At 41.8% G+C, this 16,651-nt stretch overlaps 1 protein-coding gene across 2 annotated transcripts in view; it reads right to left on the minus strand.

Annotated features, from left to right (window-relative positions):
* Positions 1–12,121: 12,121 nt before the first annotated feature.
* Positions 12,122–16,651, minus strand: part of Elmo1 (engulfment and cell motility 1) — a 532,595-nt gene continuing 528,065 nt past the window's right edge. For both annotated transcript variants that reach the window (XM_059263360.1, XM_059263361.1), the window contains exon 22: positions 12,122–13,528. In XM_059263360.1, the coding sequence (XP_059119343.1) occupies positions 13,328–13,528 (201 nt within the window). In that variant the 3' untranslated portion in view covers positions 12,122–13,327. The remainder of the gene's footprint in view (positions 13,529–16,651) is intronic.

The following is a 16,651-nucleotide window of genomic DNA, read 5'->3' on the forward strand; positions in this document are numbered from 1 at the left end:
TTAGGCCCGTCTACGGCTTGGATTTGGCTTGTCCCAAAAGGTCTCTAGGCTGAAAGCTTGCTCTCTGTGGTGGTGCTGAGATGGTATAGGAGGTGGGGCCTGTGTCACTCACTGGGCCTACCCTGTACTTTCCCGCTTGACGTGACTTGACACAGTCATGGACCATAGCCTCATTTTACACAGGAGAAGGGGACTGTCCAACCCCTCCACTGGTTGACCTGTGTCTGCAGAGACCAGACTTGACAATTTCTGTCTTGGTTAACACATGTTTCATTCAAAGGAAGCCTGGAGGATCTGAGACAAAGTGGAAGGCTCTAGGGCCAAGAGGCTCTTTAATATCCAGGCCACTCCCTCTCTGCCTCTATACCTCCGCAATGGAGCAGGGCAAGCCATACATTATTTTTACTAATACAGGAGAATTCCAGTCAAGGGACCTCAGGCCATGACTGGGAACCTTTTCTCTCACTAATCTGATTAGATGCTCAGTCTTCTGTCGCTATCTTGATTCAGGCCAGCACTTAGATGCACAGTACTTCTGGGCTCTTGAGAGCCGCACTGGGGCTTTCCTTGCATGGAGGCATTTTGAGCTTAACACACTGTGAACTGACTGCTCTGGAGGAGTTTACCAAGGTGCGAAGGAGATGTGTCTGCAGAGACTTCCCGCAGCAAGTCCTGACTCTGGCACTCCTGGGAAAATCACTGTGCTTGTGTGAAAGTAGCTTCAAGAGGATGCCTTGCTGACAGTAATCAGATTTAAAATTAGCCCTAATGCGCCTTCATCAAGGAAGACTTAATTGCAGAGTCCAATCAGCACGCAAAATACTCCAATGACAATTTTGCTGACAGTGTAATTCTAAACAAACTGGAGGATTTCAACACGTGGCTAAAATCTTGTCGGTGGAAGCCTTGCATTTCTGGTGTCACATAAGCCTGCCTCCATTGAAGCCTATCTCCTCCTGCTCTAGGTTTTCTGCTTTATAGGTTGTCCATCTAGAATTCGCAAGCTATTTCTACCTCCTGGCAGTATCTTTCTAGATGGACACACCAATGTAGAGGAAGGGACTCTGATGTTTACCTGCTGTGTGATAGTTCTGGGCGAGTGCTCATATTCTCCGAGCATCAGATTTCCCACTTTTAATGAAACGGAATAAAGCTGACCTTCAGCAGTTGTCAAGAGGACTAAGTTATAAGTTACGCTCCATCTGTAGCTCCTGTTTTTCCAGACCCAGAGACAGCTGTGCCTCTGAGCTCTAGCATTCTCAAAGATGCTGCGGAAACGCCTATGATTTGTGTGGCTTGCCTGTCTAGCTTAGTGGTTCTCAACTTGGGGTGATTTTTGCCTCCCCAGGGACAAGTGGCAATGTGAGGAGCCACTTTAATTATCACAACTAGGGGAAGGGTGGTCAATACTATCAATATGGTCGGTGGAGGGCCTGGATGCTGCCAAACACCCTCGAAGTACTGGTCATCCTCCACATCGCTGTTACCTGGTCATAATTACCAAAAGTGCTGAAGCTGAGAAACTTGCCCTGGAGAGGACAAATACTATAATCCCCATGTTCCCTGAATTAAGGCATATGCTTGCTGTATTTCCCTTTCTTGTTTTCTGTTTGTTTGTTTTGTTTTTATGTTTGTTTTTGTTGTTTTTGAGACAGCACAGGATAGTCTCAACACTATCATTTTACTGCCCCTACTTCCTCAGTTGATGGGATTGTAGGCACACACCACCCTGTCCAATTTATCTTTCATTCCATAGGAAGGTTTTTCTTCCTTTTCTTTCTTTTTTTAAAAGATCATGGAGAAATACTTAAATGGGATTGCAGTGAGCAAAAATTACCAAGTGTCTTGTTTTCTGTTGCTGTGATAAAATACCCTTAACTTAAGGGAGAAAGGGTTTATTTGGCTCCCAGTTCCAGATCGAAGCCCGTGAAGGCAGGGAGGCCGTGGTAACAGGGACTTAAAAGAACTGGTCACATGACACCCATGGTCAAGAGTAGAGAGAAATGGATTAACGTATGCACACTAGAGCTCTGCTCTTCTCTCCTTTTCATTCAGTCCTGAGTCCAGCCCATGAAATGGTGTGGCCCATATGCTAGGTGAGTCTTCCCGCCTAATTAACCCAGTTAAGAAAATCTCTCACAAGTATGCCCACGGGTCAGCCTAACCTGAGCAATTCCACACTGAGACTCCCTTCCCAGGTAATTTTATGTGTGTCAAGTAGACAGTCAGGATGAACCATCAAGGAAGCATAAAGGAGACAGATACAAATTCAGTCTCAATTCAGGTTCTACACCCACTCTTTTCTCCTTCTCTACCTCAAACTGAGGTACACCCTGCAGCATCTCTGTTCCTTTTGGCTCAACACATTTCATTCAGCTTTCCCTCATGTAATACATAGGCTTTACTAAATTTGCTGTTCTTTTCACGTGTTAATACTCAATATTGAAACACTTGACATTTTGCATGTGAAGGTGTGATCTGTCAGGGAGTTTTCAGAAAAGCCTGGTGCATGGTCTTGTGAAAGGAGATCTAGAGGGAGATCACTGGAGTCATTACGGTGCCCCCAGGACACTTGGTTAAACAGGGCAGTTGTGTTACTCACCCACCCCCAGGGGATGCATTTAAGGTGGTGATACAAACACATATAAATATAGACTATATTCCCAACCTTACATGCGAGGGTGGGGAATATATTAAAAATACTAGTGATAGCTATTATCTTAATTACAAGTAATTCTCTAGGTATATGTTTTTAGATTCTTCAAATTTTTGAGGTTTTATACATATTAAGATGCAATTGGGGATTTTTTTGAAAATAATTAAAGAGCCATCTCTGCTATAGCTTCTGGGATCTTACATTCTGAAGATTTCTCCTCAAAAGTGGCAGGTTAGATGTTGGCAAGCTGCTGCTAAGAGATAAATTGCTCTCCTGCCTCCCCAGCTGGGAGCCACGTCTGGGTAACAGCTGCTTCAATAATGACTTTATTTGTGATGGATGAAGTCTTGCTTTACAGATGCTGAAATAACTTGGTCCAAATGAAACTGCATGTTTGACTGTTCATTTCTCCTTTTTCCACTCACAGTAGGTGCCAGGATAGGTGGCTTTGGAACAAGGCAGGAGAATGATATGACATTGTTTTCCGCTTCACACGGGCAAAGCCAGTCAGCTATGGGCTACTGGAGAGCCCTGTGTACGGATGACCAGCTCACAGCAGCAATATACCTAGCAGCATGTGTGGCTGAGTCTGAAGCCTGCTCCTACCCCTCGTGCCTTTTTACTTTGTGTTTTGTCATAGTAACATATGGAAATCTAGTCCTGAGAGAGATTGGTATTGCCTGGAAAAGAGTTGCTAGTTTGCAATGGAGCAAATGCAGGGAAGCAGTTAACCCTTTATATTCTTTGTCACAAGGGAGTGACTAGACGGCATTGACTCTATTTTGGAATTATAACTTCTATATCTATCAACATCTATCTATCTATCTATCTATCTATCTATCTATCTATCTATCTATCTATCATCTGTCTGTCTATCTATCATTATCGTCATCTACTATCTATCAAACATCTATCTCATTTATCATCTAAATCTACCATCTATCCATTATCTATCAATCTATCTAGCTAATCTATCCATCCATCTATCTATCAATCACCTATCTATGAGTTATTTTATTTTTAATTATGTGTATATATGTGTGAGCGTGTGTGGATAAGGATGAATTCAGGGGCATGAGGATGCCAGAGGCATCAGAGACCCCTGAAGCTGGAGTCACAGGCAGTTGTGAACCACCTGACACAGGTACTCTGCAAGAGCAACACGTGCTCTTAACAGCTGGGCAGATGTTTTTGACTCTAACTCACTAAGAAAGCACTCCCTGAAGCTTTCATAGACTACAGTGATGCCAAAGAGAACAGAGAAGTACCTAAAGAAGTTCCCCAAGAGAGACAGAAGAGCCAGAAAAACCAGGAAGAGAAGAGTTGGGAGAACAAGATAGATCAAGATTTACAGGAGATATTGAGAACAGTGAGAAAACTCTCTTAATATTTCTGACCAATAGAAGACATTATGAAACATAAAAATTGGTGAAAATTCTTGGAGGACTAATCCAACTGTACACATACCCAGGTGAGAGGGTGAGCCGTCAAGGTGTTACAATCTAGGGGGCTTGACTGGGTTCCTTTTCTCTACCAGTTAAAGAATTAAAGGGTAGGGAAAATATTGAGTGCTGTGGGTAGCAATGGAGAAATTTCAAAAGCTGCAAACAGGAGCAGATAGAATCAGCAGAAAAAAAAAGGCTTTTACTGGGGGTGAAGAAAGAAAAAGACCCTCTGCAAAGCAGAGGGAAGACTTGGGAAGATGAAAAATCCAGTCTGTTCTTCAGGACTAGGGTTTTTAAGTTTCTGAAGAGTCTTCCTCCCCTAATTTAGGGTTGGTCAGTTTGAAGAAAGACAGAATGGCTGATTGGCTGGCAATTGCTGGGTAACACGTTGAGTCAGTCCATCAGCAGGGAGCCTATTGGGAGGGGAGAAAACCCACCACAGTTCTCAGGTCTGGAGGGAAGGAAGAAGGTAGCAATCTTGGAAGTACACCATCCTTATTACCTAGTCGTGGCCCCTCTTCCTATCTGTCTGTCTATGAGGGGACCTGTCTAATTCCTAGTCCTTCAAAGGGACTCCAATAAGGACTACATATCCCCAAGTACATTGGAGTTCAAGGCACAGCTCAGAGGCTTACAAAGAGGCTAACATGTCAAAGATAAGGGATTTCATTAGCAAAGTGAAGTTGTCTGTTTCTCCAGCCCAGAGAGAAATACAAGACTCCAGAGTTAGACTGTTAAGGATTGACTAGCATGATTAGCACAGGTTAGCTCTTCCACAAACTCTTGCTAAGACAGTAGAGCCCATGGAGACAGAGGGGCTTCACAACTCCTGAGCTAACCCCTTTCTTCTTGGGTGACCATGGAGAACGAACATTTGACCTTTTATCTATAGAGTAGTGTGGTGGTATTGTGTTCCCCAAAATATTGTGTGACCCTAATAAACTTATCTGGGGTCAGAGAACAGAACAGTCACTAGATATAAAGGCCAGAAAATGGTGGTGCACATCCCTTTAATCCTAGCCTTCCAGAGGCAGAGATCCATCCGGATATCTGTGAGTTTAAAGCCACACTGGAAACAGCCAAGCATGGTGACTCATGCCTTTAATCCCAAGAAGTAAGCCTTTAATCCCAGGAAGTGAGGGTAGAAAACAGAAAGGTATATAAGGCGTGAAACCAGAAACTAGGTTGGTTAAGCTTTTAGGCTTTTTAGCAGCAGTTTAGCTGAGATACATTTGGATGAAGACTCAGGCTTCCAGTCTGAGGAAACAGGATCAGCTGAGGAATTGGCGAGGTGAGGAAGCTGTGGCTTGTTCTCCTTCTCTGATCTTCCAGTGTTCACCCCAGTACCTGGCTCCAGGTTTGATTTTATTAACAAGACCATTTAAGATTCATGCTACAGAGTAGGTAACAATACCAGCTTCCAGGGATGGAAGGTGGGTGGTCAGAGAAGGAAATATAGTATTCTCCCTTTATCTGCTGGCGACATGATTCCAGACCCCCCAGTAGATGCCTTAAACCACAGATAACGAATTCTATATGTGTCATGTTGATTCCTATGCATATAAACTCAATTTATAAATTATGTCCACTAAAACAATCACAATAAAATGCAATGATTATAACAACACACCATAATGAGATTGCCAGCATCACTAGTCTTGCATTTTGTGGCCATGATTAAGTAAACTAAGTGTTACTTGAATGCAAGCACTAGTTTACTGACTGTGGCAGTCACTCTGATATCTGGGATATTTACTGCCTGACAGAGAGGCTGGTGTTTACAGCACAGCTGTGCTAAACAAAGGGCCAGGGAAAATTCAGTCACATTCTGGGTTGGTGTGGAGGAATGGTGTGAGATTTTATCATGCTATGCAGAAGAAATTGCAGATTAACATTCATGAGTTTTTACATATGCAATTTTATATTTACCACTGTTGGCCTCAAGTAACCAAAGCCATAAAATGTAAACTGTAGAGAGAGGTTCACTACTTACACGAAAAAGAAGGATAGAGCACAGTGCCTTGTACCAGACAGCCAGTGACTAGTAACTACTTGTGCTAATGGAAGACAGAGCTCAACGGCTACCACACAATCCCATGTCCAACAAAGATGAGCTGTATAGATCTTACAACTATTTTTCACAGCTGGTAGAGTACCTTGTAGCCACTTTCTGTGTTGTCTGTTTTGGTTCTGTTCGACTTTTGCACATTTACTCAGTTTACATATTTAGTTTTATCTCTGCAGGTTGAACCACTGATTCTGGTTTTCCAGGTCATATCCAAAGCCTGACCTACCTGTTCTACACGTGGCACCATGGCACTGTGTCCAGGAAGATGGGGATAAGATTTGGATAGGGAAAACAAGACTTTAATTCATGCTGGCAAGAAGGAATAGAATTTGATATCTTTCTCAAATTCATAGGAATTTCAAAGTGGACATGTGCTTGACTTCGGTCATCAGAAAGGTCCAACTGAAAATATTTAATATGCATTACTTACTGAATATTTACTATATATGTATGTCAAACATAATCCACTGAAACTAATAAATATGCTATAATAGAATCATTAAATGTTTTATTTTAAAAGGATTGTACAAAAATTTTAATGCAATATTTTATTAGTTATTCGAGAATTTCATGGAATTTATTTTGATCATATTTACCTCCCCAGTCCTCCCAGACCCACTCACACCTCCTACCTTAACCCTAACTTCATGTCTTCTTTTTCTTTTAAATAACCTATCAAGTCCAATGTGTGGTATCCATGGTTGACCTACCAAGGACCACATATCCTTTAAGAAAACCAGCTCTCCCTGCCACTAAAACCATCAACTTAAAGGTTGACGTGTGCCCTTAAGGGCTTTGATCAATGAACGTTACTGATGTAATAAATGTTCTTGTGTTGTTTATATTTGGATTAGTCTATAATAAAGGGAACATTTTGGTGAGTACTTGAGTTTTGGGTGTCAGGGTTCTAGCAAAGGCTGTCTTGAGAATGATTTTTTGCAGGTGGATGGTAGTTTAAATTAATGATGACTGAGAGTCTATTTAAAAATCATTATCCCTATTGGCAGGAGTCCTCTTTACTAGTGGAAACTAGAGAAATCTGGGACAGACAAATTAGGGGTGTAAGTAGGGATGCAGCTGCTCATAGGCTACAGGAGGGACTGATACGTGTGTGTGTTGGGGGGGGGCGGGTGCACATGTGCCACAGTGTGGTGCTCAGAGGACAGCTTTTAGGAGTCAATTCTTTCCACATTTTTTTAAAAGATAAATTTTGTTCTTTGACAATTACACACACATACACACACACACACACACACACACACACACACACACACACACACTATACTCTGATTATTCTCCTACACACCCTTTTGTATGCCCCACTCTGACTAGTGCCCTTTCTTCCCCACAATTCTTTTCCTATATTCATTACTTTTTGTTTTGTTTTATGCCCACTGAACCATCTGTGTATCCATGAGTTTGAAACTATTAAATTCTGCCGGCTTCACTGGTGGGTACCCCGTTGGATACCCCTACCATTACAGACTCTCCTACTGACACATTAAGCCAAACAAACTATTCCACAAGTCACCTTCATCACAACAAACATCAGTTAGCGGTGTGGCAGATGCCTTTCCCTGTTGCCTGACAGGGGATCCCTGTCCATCTTATTCTTTCAGGCCAGCCTTCTCCCTGGTGGAGACAGTCCCCTCATGTTCATGGGGCCAGCTCAGCAGATGCACATGGGGTCATTTTAAGCATGCACTGCATGTACTTGTCTCTATTTCCAATTCTAGATGATAGGCAACTTGCATCCATAGCCTTCTATTTCTTTTTAATGTTATGTTTAAGTGACTGGCCATAGAAATTCTGTGGAATTCTGCACTATCTGTCCTGTGACCTTGTTCTCTGCCAATGACCTGTCTTCTAGCCTTGGAAGCAGCACACACATTTCTGAACCCTTACAGGGCCAGTCTTTCCTGCTGCCTGTACTTTTGAGATTCCTTTTCTCAATCTCCTATGCATCGCTTTGTCCCTGAACTCATTCAAGGGCTCATGTAGTCCCTGCTGAGGTGCCTACTTGCTTTTTTTTTTTTTTTTTGCAAAGGGTCAATAGACACATTCTTCACTCTGCAAAGCGGAGTAACAAACATGACCTGTTAAGAGGTAGTGGGTAATTTTATAGACTGATAGAATGTCTTCCTCCAAAGATGGTGCCTGGGAAAGGTATTTCCTTTTGAGTATAATGCTGTTTAAAAACATGAGGGCAATATACCCCAATTGGCTTCATCATTTATTCTGGTTTCCAAGAAGTCCAGATTTAGGTTTAGTACTCAATGGAGCAACTATCCTTATTTTTGTTTTGTTTTGTCTTTTTTAATTGTAGTCTTTTCTTTTCTTTATCTGTATTCTGATAATTTTTCTAAATTGAAAGTAAGCATTTTTTATTTTACTTACATAGTCCCACTGAGAAGAAATGAAATTACATTTAAAAATTTAAGTCTAATTATATTTACATATAGGATTATACCATATATCATTCTGTCCTGAACTTATTTTAAATCACGGTTTTATTGTTTTCTTTCAGATCTTTCATTAAGTATGTAGTTTTAATTATCTGGTTTTTCCTCTCTCCCTCTTATTCTTATAAAACAGGCTGGATTGGTCAAAACATGCCAGTAGTGATAAAGATCCTAGACTCAGAATGTTGTAAGTAACAAAAGAGGGGGAGAATGGGAAGAAAAGGGTGAGGAAGAGAGTAGGGGGGACCTACTTTTTGAGCACTGACAGTTTGGAGACATCTCATTTATACTCCCAAGTGATGAGGATTCCATTTTATAAGTTAGTAAGAGGCTCACAGTGGTTAAGTGACTTGCTCCTCATTTTCTTTTTCCTTTTTGGAGAAGTCCAACAAATATAACTATCTCATTTTGTTATCCTTTCCTAAAATCTCCCTTTCTGCCTTTCTTCTTGATCTTTGATATTGGCCCAGCCCTGTTATCTGCTTACTCATGTGTTATTCCTGAAGCCCGGGAGTCATCTGTACTTTCTCTCCCTCACTCCCTGCTTAATTAAGTCTCTGCTTCCAGCTCACACAGCCTCTTTGATGACTTCATCCTCCTCCCTTTTCCAATTGCAGATTTGAAAATCTGGGTCCAAAAGGTTCTTGCTTGGGACTGTTTCGATGGCATCTTTGCTGTTAGGTCGGCTTCCAATTTCTTCTACTCCAGTCTTTCCTGGACATAGCTGTTTTGTGATATTTCTGAATGCCAAAATGGACAACATTCTTAATTTAATAATTAATTATTAATAAATTAATAATTTCTTTTGTCCTCAAGTAAAAGTCCCTTGCTAACTCTGTCAATGAATTCTCCATCCATGACCTTCCGCATATATAGCAGCAGTTCTCAACCTGTGGGTCGCAACCCCTTCAGGGGTCGAATATCAGATATTCTGCATATCACATATTTATTTTATGATTTATAACAGTAGCAAAACTACAGTTATGAAGTAGCAATGAAGTAATTTTATGGTTGGGAGATCACTTCAACACGAGGAACTATATTAAAGTGTCCCAGCATTAGGAAGACTGAGAACCGCTGCTCAGCAGCATTAGAACCTTTTGCTCTGTGTGTACCCTTACCTGCCAGCCAGAGAGGCTTGAAGAGTCCTGAGTGGCCACAGGTCTTCCTGCCTCCTGACTCTATACTCCTTGCTTTACCTAGACAGTTCACTTATTCCATGGTGAGTGAGTATCTCTACTCTTTTAAGACCTAACTAGATTTTCTGCCACTCATTTTCCATTATCATAGTATTTTCTTTTAATTTTTTTTTGTACTTTCAGAGGCAGGGTTTCATTATGTAGTGCAGACTGATGTTGAATGTGAGATCCTTCTGCTAGAATTACAGGTGTGCATTCCTCATCTCTGCAACCTCAGCTGGTCTGGAACTCACTATGTAGAGCAGACTCCGTTTGATCTCCCAGAGATCAGCCTGCCTGCCCGAGTGCTGGGATTAGAGATGTGCCACCATGGCACACCTCAGTGTGTTCTTTCATTTTCCTTCACCTTGAACATAGACTAAAATCTCACGTGCTGCACTGGGCTGGGGCCTTCTGGTTTTATATGTGACTAAATGACTTTAAAAAATGATTTCATTGCTAATTAAAAGGTTTGCACATGGGTTCAGAGAACATTTAGCACTGCACATTCTTTGGTTGAAGTAACCACTGGCTTTCCCTGCTCTCAAAATACCAGCAAATTCAGATTAATTGAAGAACAGAATTTGGACTTCATGACAAATAGGCTTCCTGTTTCTCTTCTACATTAGAGGGACCATGCTTGCTTGGGCTTGGAGAACTGAGGCTAGTAGGACCCAACTTGAGGTACTGGGCTCATGTGAGAAATGCCTTGAGCAGCCTCAGGAGAGGTGAGGTGATTATGAGCAACAACCCTTTCCCACCTTGCCACAAAATAAAGAAACACAGAACAATGACAGCTTATTCTTAAGATATTATCAATCTGTGAAGAGATATGTCCTTAGTATATACAACAAAGAAACGAAAGCTTGTTGGGGGAAACTGCACTCCCATTTCCTACAGCAGTATTCACAGAGGCTGGGTGATATGGAGTCAGCTTCAGGGTCTACCAACAGAGGAGTGTGGTACGTGTAGACAATGGACTATTAAATACCTCATGAAATCCCACAGCTGCTGAGAGCAGAACAAATGAGTCAGTAGCAGAGGCTGGAGAGAGCAGAGGGTGGGTATAGAATGCATTGGTCAGTGGGGACAGTGAGAGTTAGAAAGGAGGGATAAATTCTGGGGTTCTACAGCACAGGAGCATGGATACAGTTCACAAGGTGCAATGTATCTTGAGATCACTAGAAGAGGGGTTTTCACTTTATCGTGTATTCACTATAGAGATACGATAAAAGGTTACAGCAATAGAGCTTTATCATTACCCAGTGTACATGTGAATCAAAACACTGCATTGTACCACAAATATGCAAAATTACTAGTGTCAATGGAAAAGAAAAAAAATACCCCCAAATTTCTACTTAATAGACCAAAGTAGAAATGCCTTGAGGGGATGAATTCTTCTCAGCCAGGCCACAGGACAGATGGATCTCTTAAAGCTCCAAGTAAAAAATGGCATGCCTTTATTGACTTTCTTTTACTTAACATCACACGCAGTAGAACAACAGATGATTCCGGCAGGAAGGATGTGTATGTTAATAACATCCAAGCCTAAAAATGGAAGAAATGTCAACCTGACTCTCAGGTGTGGGCACTCTGGTAGAAAGAATGACCCCTGTGAATGACTATAGATTTTGCAATTTATGGTGTGCTCTGGACCATGTCATTTGAGCCCAGGCCAATCTGTAATTGACCATCTTGACAGCCATAAAGAGCAGTCACCTGCATGTGTCTACAGCTTGGCTGCCAGTTCAGAGTGGCTTAGCGGCACCGCACAGAGTTCCGTCATCCTTCCCAGCCCTTCGAGTTTATGATCCATATGACGCTTGCAGGGAAGCTGACCTAAGAAGAATCTTCCTTTGTGCTCTGACCATAACTTATTAATTCACTGTTAGATTTACTTGCTTTTGGCTTAACTGATTTCAGGTGTGTGGGCTTGTATTCTTTTTTTTCCATTGTTAAACATGTTCCCTTAGTGTTAGTAGAATCTTTAATTGGACTAGCTCTATAAACCACGTAATGATAAGGAGAAAATAATGGAAAAGTATGCTGAGGAGGCAGCAATATAAAGTGAAATAATCATATTTTTGTACAGTGAGTCTCATTTCCTTGGTGAGTTGGGATATGCTTCCTAGAAATGATATGGGTTATGCTTAGAGCTGATTATCGGTGCTTCTTCCCACATGAACACCCACTCAAACAGCCCAGTTCAGAAGTCTGGAGGGGCTGTCTGATTTTGCATCCCTAACAAGCTCCCAGGTGATGCTAAAGACTGAGTAGCAAGTACCTACATTACTAAATCAAAACACCAGCTCCCCAACTCATCACATTTAATTTTATTCCACAGCATGTTTAAGGGAATGTTATTCTCGGGAAGATGTTTGGGATTAAAATAATTAAAAAAAACTGGAAAGTACACACATTTATGTATCTCTTCTTTTCATTAAATATATATCTGTTTGGCAAAAAAAAAATGTTAGACTCTTTTATACAAAAACAAAGCCAAAAACAAAACAAAACAACAAAACAACCCCAAACCCTTGTAAATCGTAAAGACCTATAATAATTACAACGATGTAAACTTGGATGTCTGACAGCTTGACCACCCTGGAGAACCTGGGGTGTAGCAGGAGCCCCAGGGAGAAGGTGACGTGGAACTGTTGCAGCTAGCCGCTTTAGAGGCCGTTAGGTTTAATCTATTTGAGATGGAGCAGGACTACTGACTTCATTTGTGCTTTCTGCTGAGAGGCTGGGAGCTTGAAGAAATGAAGAAGGCAGGTCTGGCCTGGGGCAAGGAAAGGAGGTCCAAGACTAGATAGTGTGATGGAGAGGTTGGTCATGGTCATGGTCACAGTGCAGACAAGGAACAGGCATGGGCTCTGTAGAGTGTTAGGGAGATCTAATACCTTAGAGGACTGTAATGAGGCTGCTGCTGCTACACACAGGACCAAAGTGGACCAGAGCAAGGCCAAGGCTAGGAAGGGAGAGAGGAGATGTGAAAGCGATCTCACCTCACATAGAGCTGACCCTAGAGAGAAGGGGTAGGAGGTGGTGGCCTTTGGTCTTCTTGCCCAGTAACAGAGCTATTTTACCCAAGCCTGGCCTTAGGCATTTCTCTTGGTTTAGTGAGCAAATTTGGGACAGTTCAGGGCTAACTGGGTTCCCTACTCCAGGCAAGAGGGAAGAAGGACAGAAAGATATGCCCACAGCAGGTTAGGATGAGAGGACTAGTAGACTTTCTTACTAGTGGTGGCTTTTGCTTAAGATCTGCCGCCAGTGAGCTGTAGCAGTGGAGTGATCTAAAACAGAGTCAGGAAGCAGATTCAAGGAGATGGTAAGATGCCAAAAAAAAAAAAAAAAAAAAAAAAAAGGGTTAAAAAAAAAAGCTAGGGCTAAAAGTGAGACCAAAGGAAGGGTTGACCCGCAGCTTCCCACCACACAACATGTGGGTGTGTTTGCGCTCCTCTCTGCTGATAGCTAGATCTTCCAGTTTGGGAGGAATGTGTTCAGGCCTAGCAACTTCAGTTACAGTCATAGACGAAGTCATAGTTGCTGGGCTCCTTGGGGATGGGTGGAGGTGCATCCGGGATCTGGATGTTTTCCAGGTCTAACAGGCGGAGCTTGATCTCCATGCTCAGCAGGGTGTCTAGGTCATTCCGTGTCAGGTCACTCATCATGTCCTTCCCAAGAAGTGCGTTCAGCCCATCTGTCCAGATGCAATACTGGTGGGAAAGGAGGTAGCAATGACCATTACTGATGACAATTATAGGAACAGCAATTATCCGAACTTAGTACACAGCATATGGCAGGCTGTCTTAGGTATCCCTTTAATTCCCATACCCTTTCTATGAAGCAGAGACTTCTATTGTCATATGTTTTTCAAGGTAAGAGAACCAAAGCACAGAGGAATGAAGTGATGCAGGAATAAGTGGAGTGGGTAGAACTGGAACTCAGGCAACCCAACTCCAGAAGCTTGTTCTTACATACAAAAATGTTTCCTTAGGGAACACAAAGAATTGGATTCCCTTGACTGTGCAGTATGATAGTGCTATTTAAGACGCAGGTGGAATGTATACCAATATGTCTGTACTTAGCAGCACACCCTGCTTCCCTTTTCTTGATACTTATCACAGTTCCCTGTTTAGTAGCTAATGCCTTCCTACTGAATCTAATATTTAAGCACAGACATTGACAACTCAGTTTCACTGTGGAGCCAAGGCAGCCTTTGTGTTTCTTAGCAAAACAGAGCTTGAAAATAGCCTTCAGTTGCCCATTGTTTTATAACTCAAATGCCTAACATCATCGGTTATTTTAAGAAGATATAGGTTGACTGCCTGCCTGGACCTCCTGTGTCTAGGTCTCTAATACCCAGGGATTCGAGCGATTGATTGCAATAGACATCTTGTTTGGAAAACACTGAAGTACATTATTGAGGTTTTTTTTCTTTCTTCATAAAATGAATGACAGTCTTTGCCTCTTCAGTAGACTATGAAATTCTGGGGAGAAGGAATCATGTCTCATTTATCTGAAGATCCACATTACTCTTGGCAGATCCCCTTCAAAGGCTAGAGTTCTGCGCTAACTGCAAAAGAGAACCATTGGCGCCTGGAGGAAGGGCCAAGATCTCAACAACTGCCTGCATATGGTTACTGCTCATTCACCTGTTAGGTGGTCCCTGGTCCTATACAGGACTCTATGCTGACAAATGTTCTGCTTCTTGCTGGCTTGGAATTCCTCCTAACATTTGCTCTAGATTCCATCCTTTCCTGTACTCGCTGGGTCAAGTTGCAATTCCAGATACTAATGAGCCAAAGCACTACATTTGTGGTTACTTAGGCTGTGCTCCACCATGTGATGGGACATTTCAACAGAAGCAATAGATCCCTACAACCAGTATGATGCGATGAAAATTCTGCCACTATGCACGTCAAGGACATTGGTGTGAGCCACGCCTGAAGAGAGCAGTGTTAAGCTGTAAAGACTTCTTTCTACTTCAGCTGTGTGATCTCTGACTCAAGTGTGGAGTTAACACACTTCTGGAAGCACCAGTGTGCTCATGAATATCTCAACCATTTTCTGACCATATACACCCAGCCATCTGCTCACAAATGAGGGAGAGAAATAAGGACCTACTTCTCAGTCTGGAGATAACCAATTTTCTTGGTCACGGGTGAGGAGACTTTGTTTATAAGAGCTTCCCAGGTCTTTCTGACAAACATCCAGGTGTGGGTACCACTGAGTGCTGTGCTCCAGAAGGGCTTCACAGCTCTGGCAGCATGTCACAGTGATCCCTAAGTCTTGGGACTATTGTCCCTTGAACAAAGCCTTCCCAGCCTTGGCTACCTTCCTGGTACAGATTAACCTACAGGAACATTGCTTTTGAGAAGCAGCAGGCAATGACCTTTTCATCAAAAATTACATTGACCAATAAATAAAAATCTTGTACTACTGAATTTGAGTTGTAATTCTTAGCACTACATCATGATATATTTTATGGTAAAAATCTCACCTTTAGCTCTGTTTTCCAAAAAGCCTAAAAATTATAACCAAATTGTAAGAATTTTATCTTTTTATCAAGATTCTGATGGCTAGTTACTAATTCCTAGTACAAGTAACTAGGCTTGACAGAGAAAAGGCAGGACACATACAAGGTGAACCTGGACTATCTTGTCCTACCAGAAAGCCAGAAAGTCATCAAAGGCATGGGGCCATGTCACTAAGAGTCATAAGACAACCTGATGATGCACATACTACCCAGGATAGGGTAACTTGGATACTAATAAAGACAATTAAATTTTGACTTCATAATGATACTCAAACACCAAACAAACCTTCTTGATCTTCTTTAGGATATGCTTATTATCTTAAAAATTTACAAAGGAATCAAGTATTTGTCCTGCCATCATGTCTTCCAATTTTAGGATGCACAAACAGTTGTTGAGACCTGATTCTCTTTGTATCTCTCACTAATAAATAAAAATAGGATGATAGAACTGAGACATAGCCTTTTGTGAACTCTAGTGGATCCAAGGATTAGACAGTGATCAACCATCTGTGGGTGCTAACTTTTAAAAAAGAGGCAAGACGACAAAAAAGAAAACACCACTGATGTTACTTAAAAGCTGAATTTGAAATACGTTAGACTTCTGACTAAAAGTATCAGCAAGATAGTTGGGAAAGAGAGATACTGTAATGATGTTGCAGCTTGGGGAAGACAGGACACCCATCTTTCACAGATGTCCACATCCTACTCCCAGAATCCTGGGAAGATCTTAGGTTATATGGAACAATTAAGGCTGTTGCCAGTTGACCATAACAGAGAGATTATTTTAGATTATCTAGGTGACCCAATGTAATTCCAGGGCCTTTAATGTCACAGAGAAGGAAGGGTCAGAAGAGCAAAAGATACGGATCTCACTATGGAATGGGAATGAGAATGATTTGAGGAGAGAACTCAAGTTGTCATTGATGAAAATGATGCAGGCCAAAGTCTCCAAAGTAGAAAAAAGGTAAGGACACAAATTTCCTCTCTGAGAGTCTCTGAGAAGGAATGCAGCCTGCTGCCTCTTTGATGTTAGCCCAGGGAGACTCACATTAGACGGCTGCCCTTCAGAATGACTATAAATCTGTACTGTATTTAATGGGGGCAGGTATGGAGAGGGGTAGGTTATATATAATTATCTTGTGTGTGTAAGTGTAAATATGCATGTACACGCATGTATGCATGAATGAATGTATGTGCATGTGTGTGTGTGTGTGTGTGTGGTGATATTTTGTTTGTGCTCTAACAAATAAAGCTTGCCTGGAGATTGGAGTGCTAGCTAAACACTAGTTAACCATGGAGG

This window comes from Peromyscus eremicus, chromosome 5 (genome assembly GCF_949786415.1).
Source record: "Peromyscus eremicus chromosome 5, PerEre_H2_v1, whole genome shotgun sequence".
In the NCBI taxonomy this organism is placed as follows: Eukaryota; Metazoa; Chordata; class Mammalia; order Rodentia; family Cricetidae; genus Peromyscus; species Peromyscus eremicus.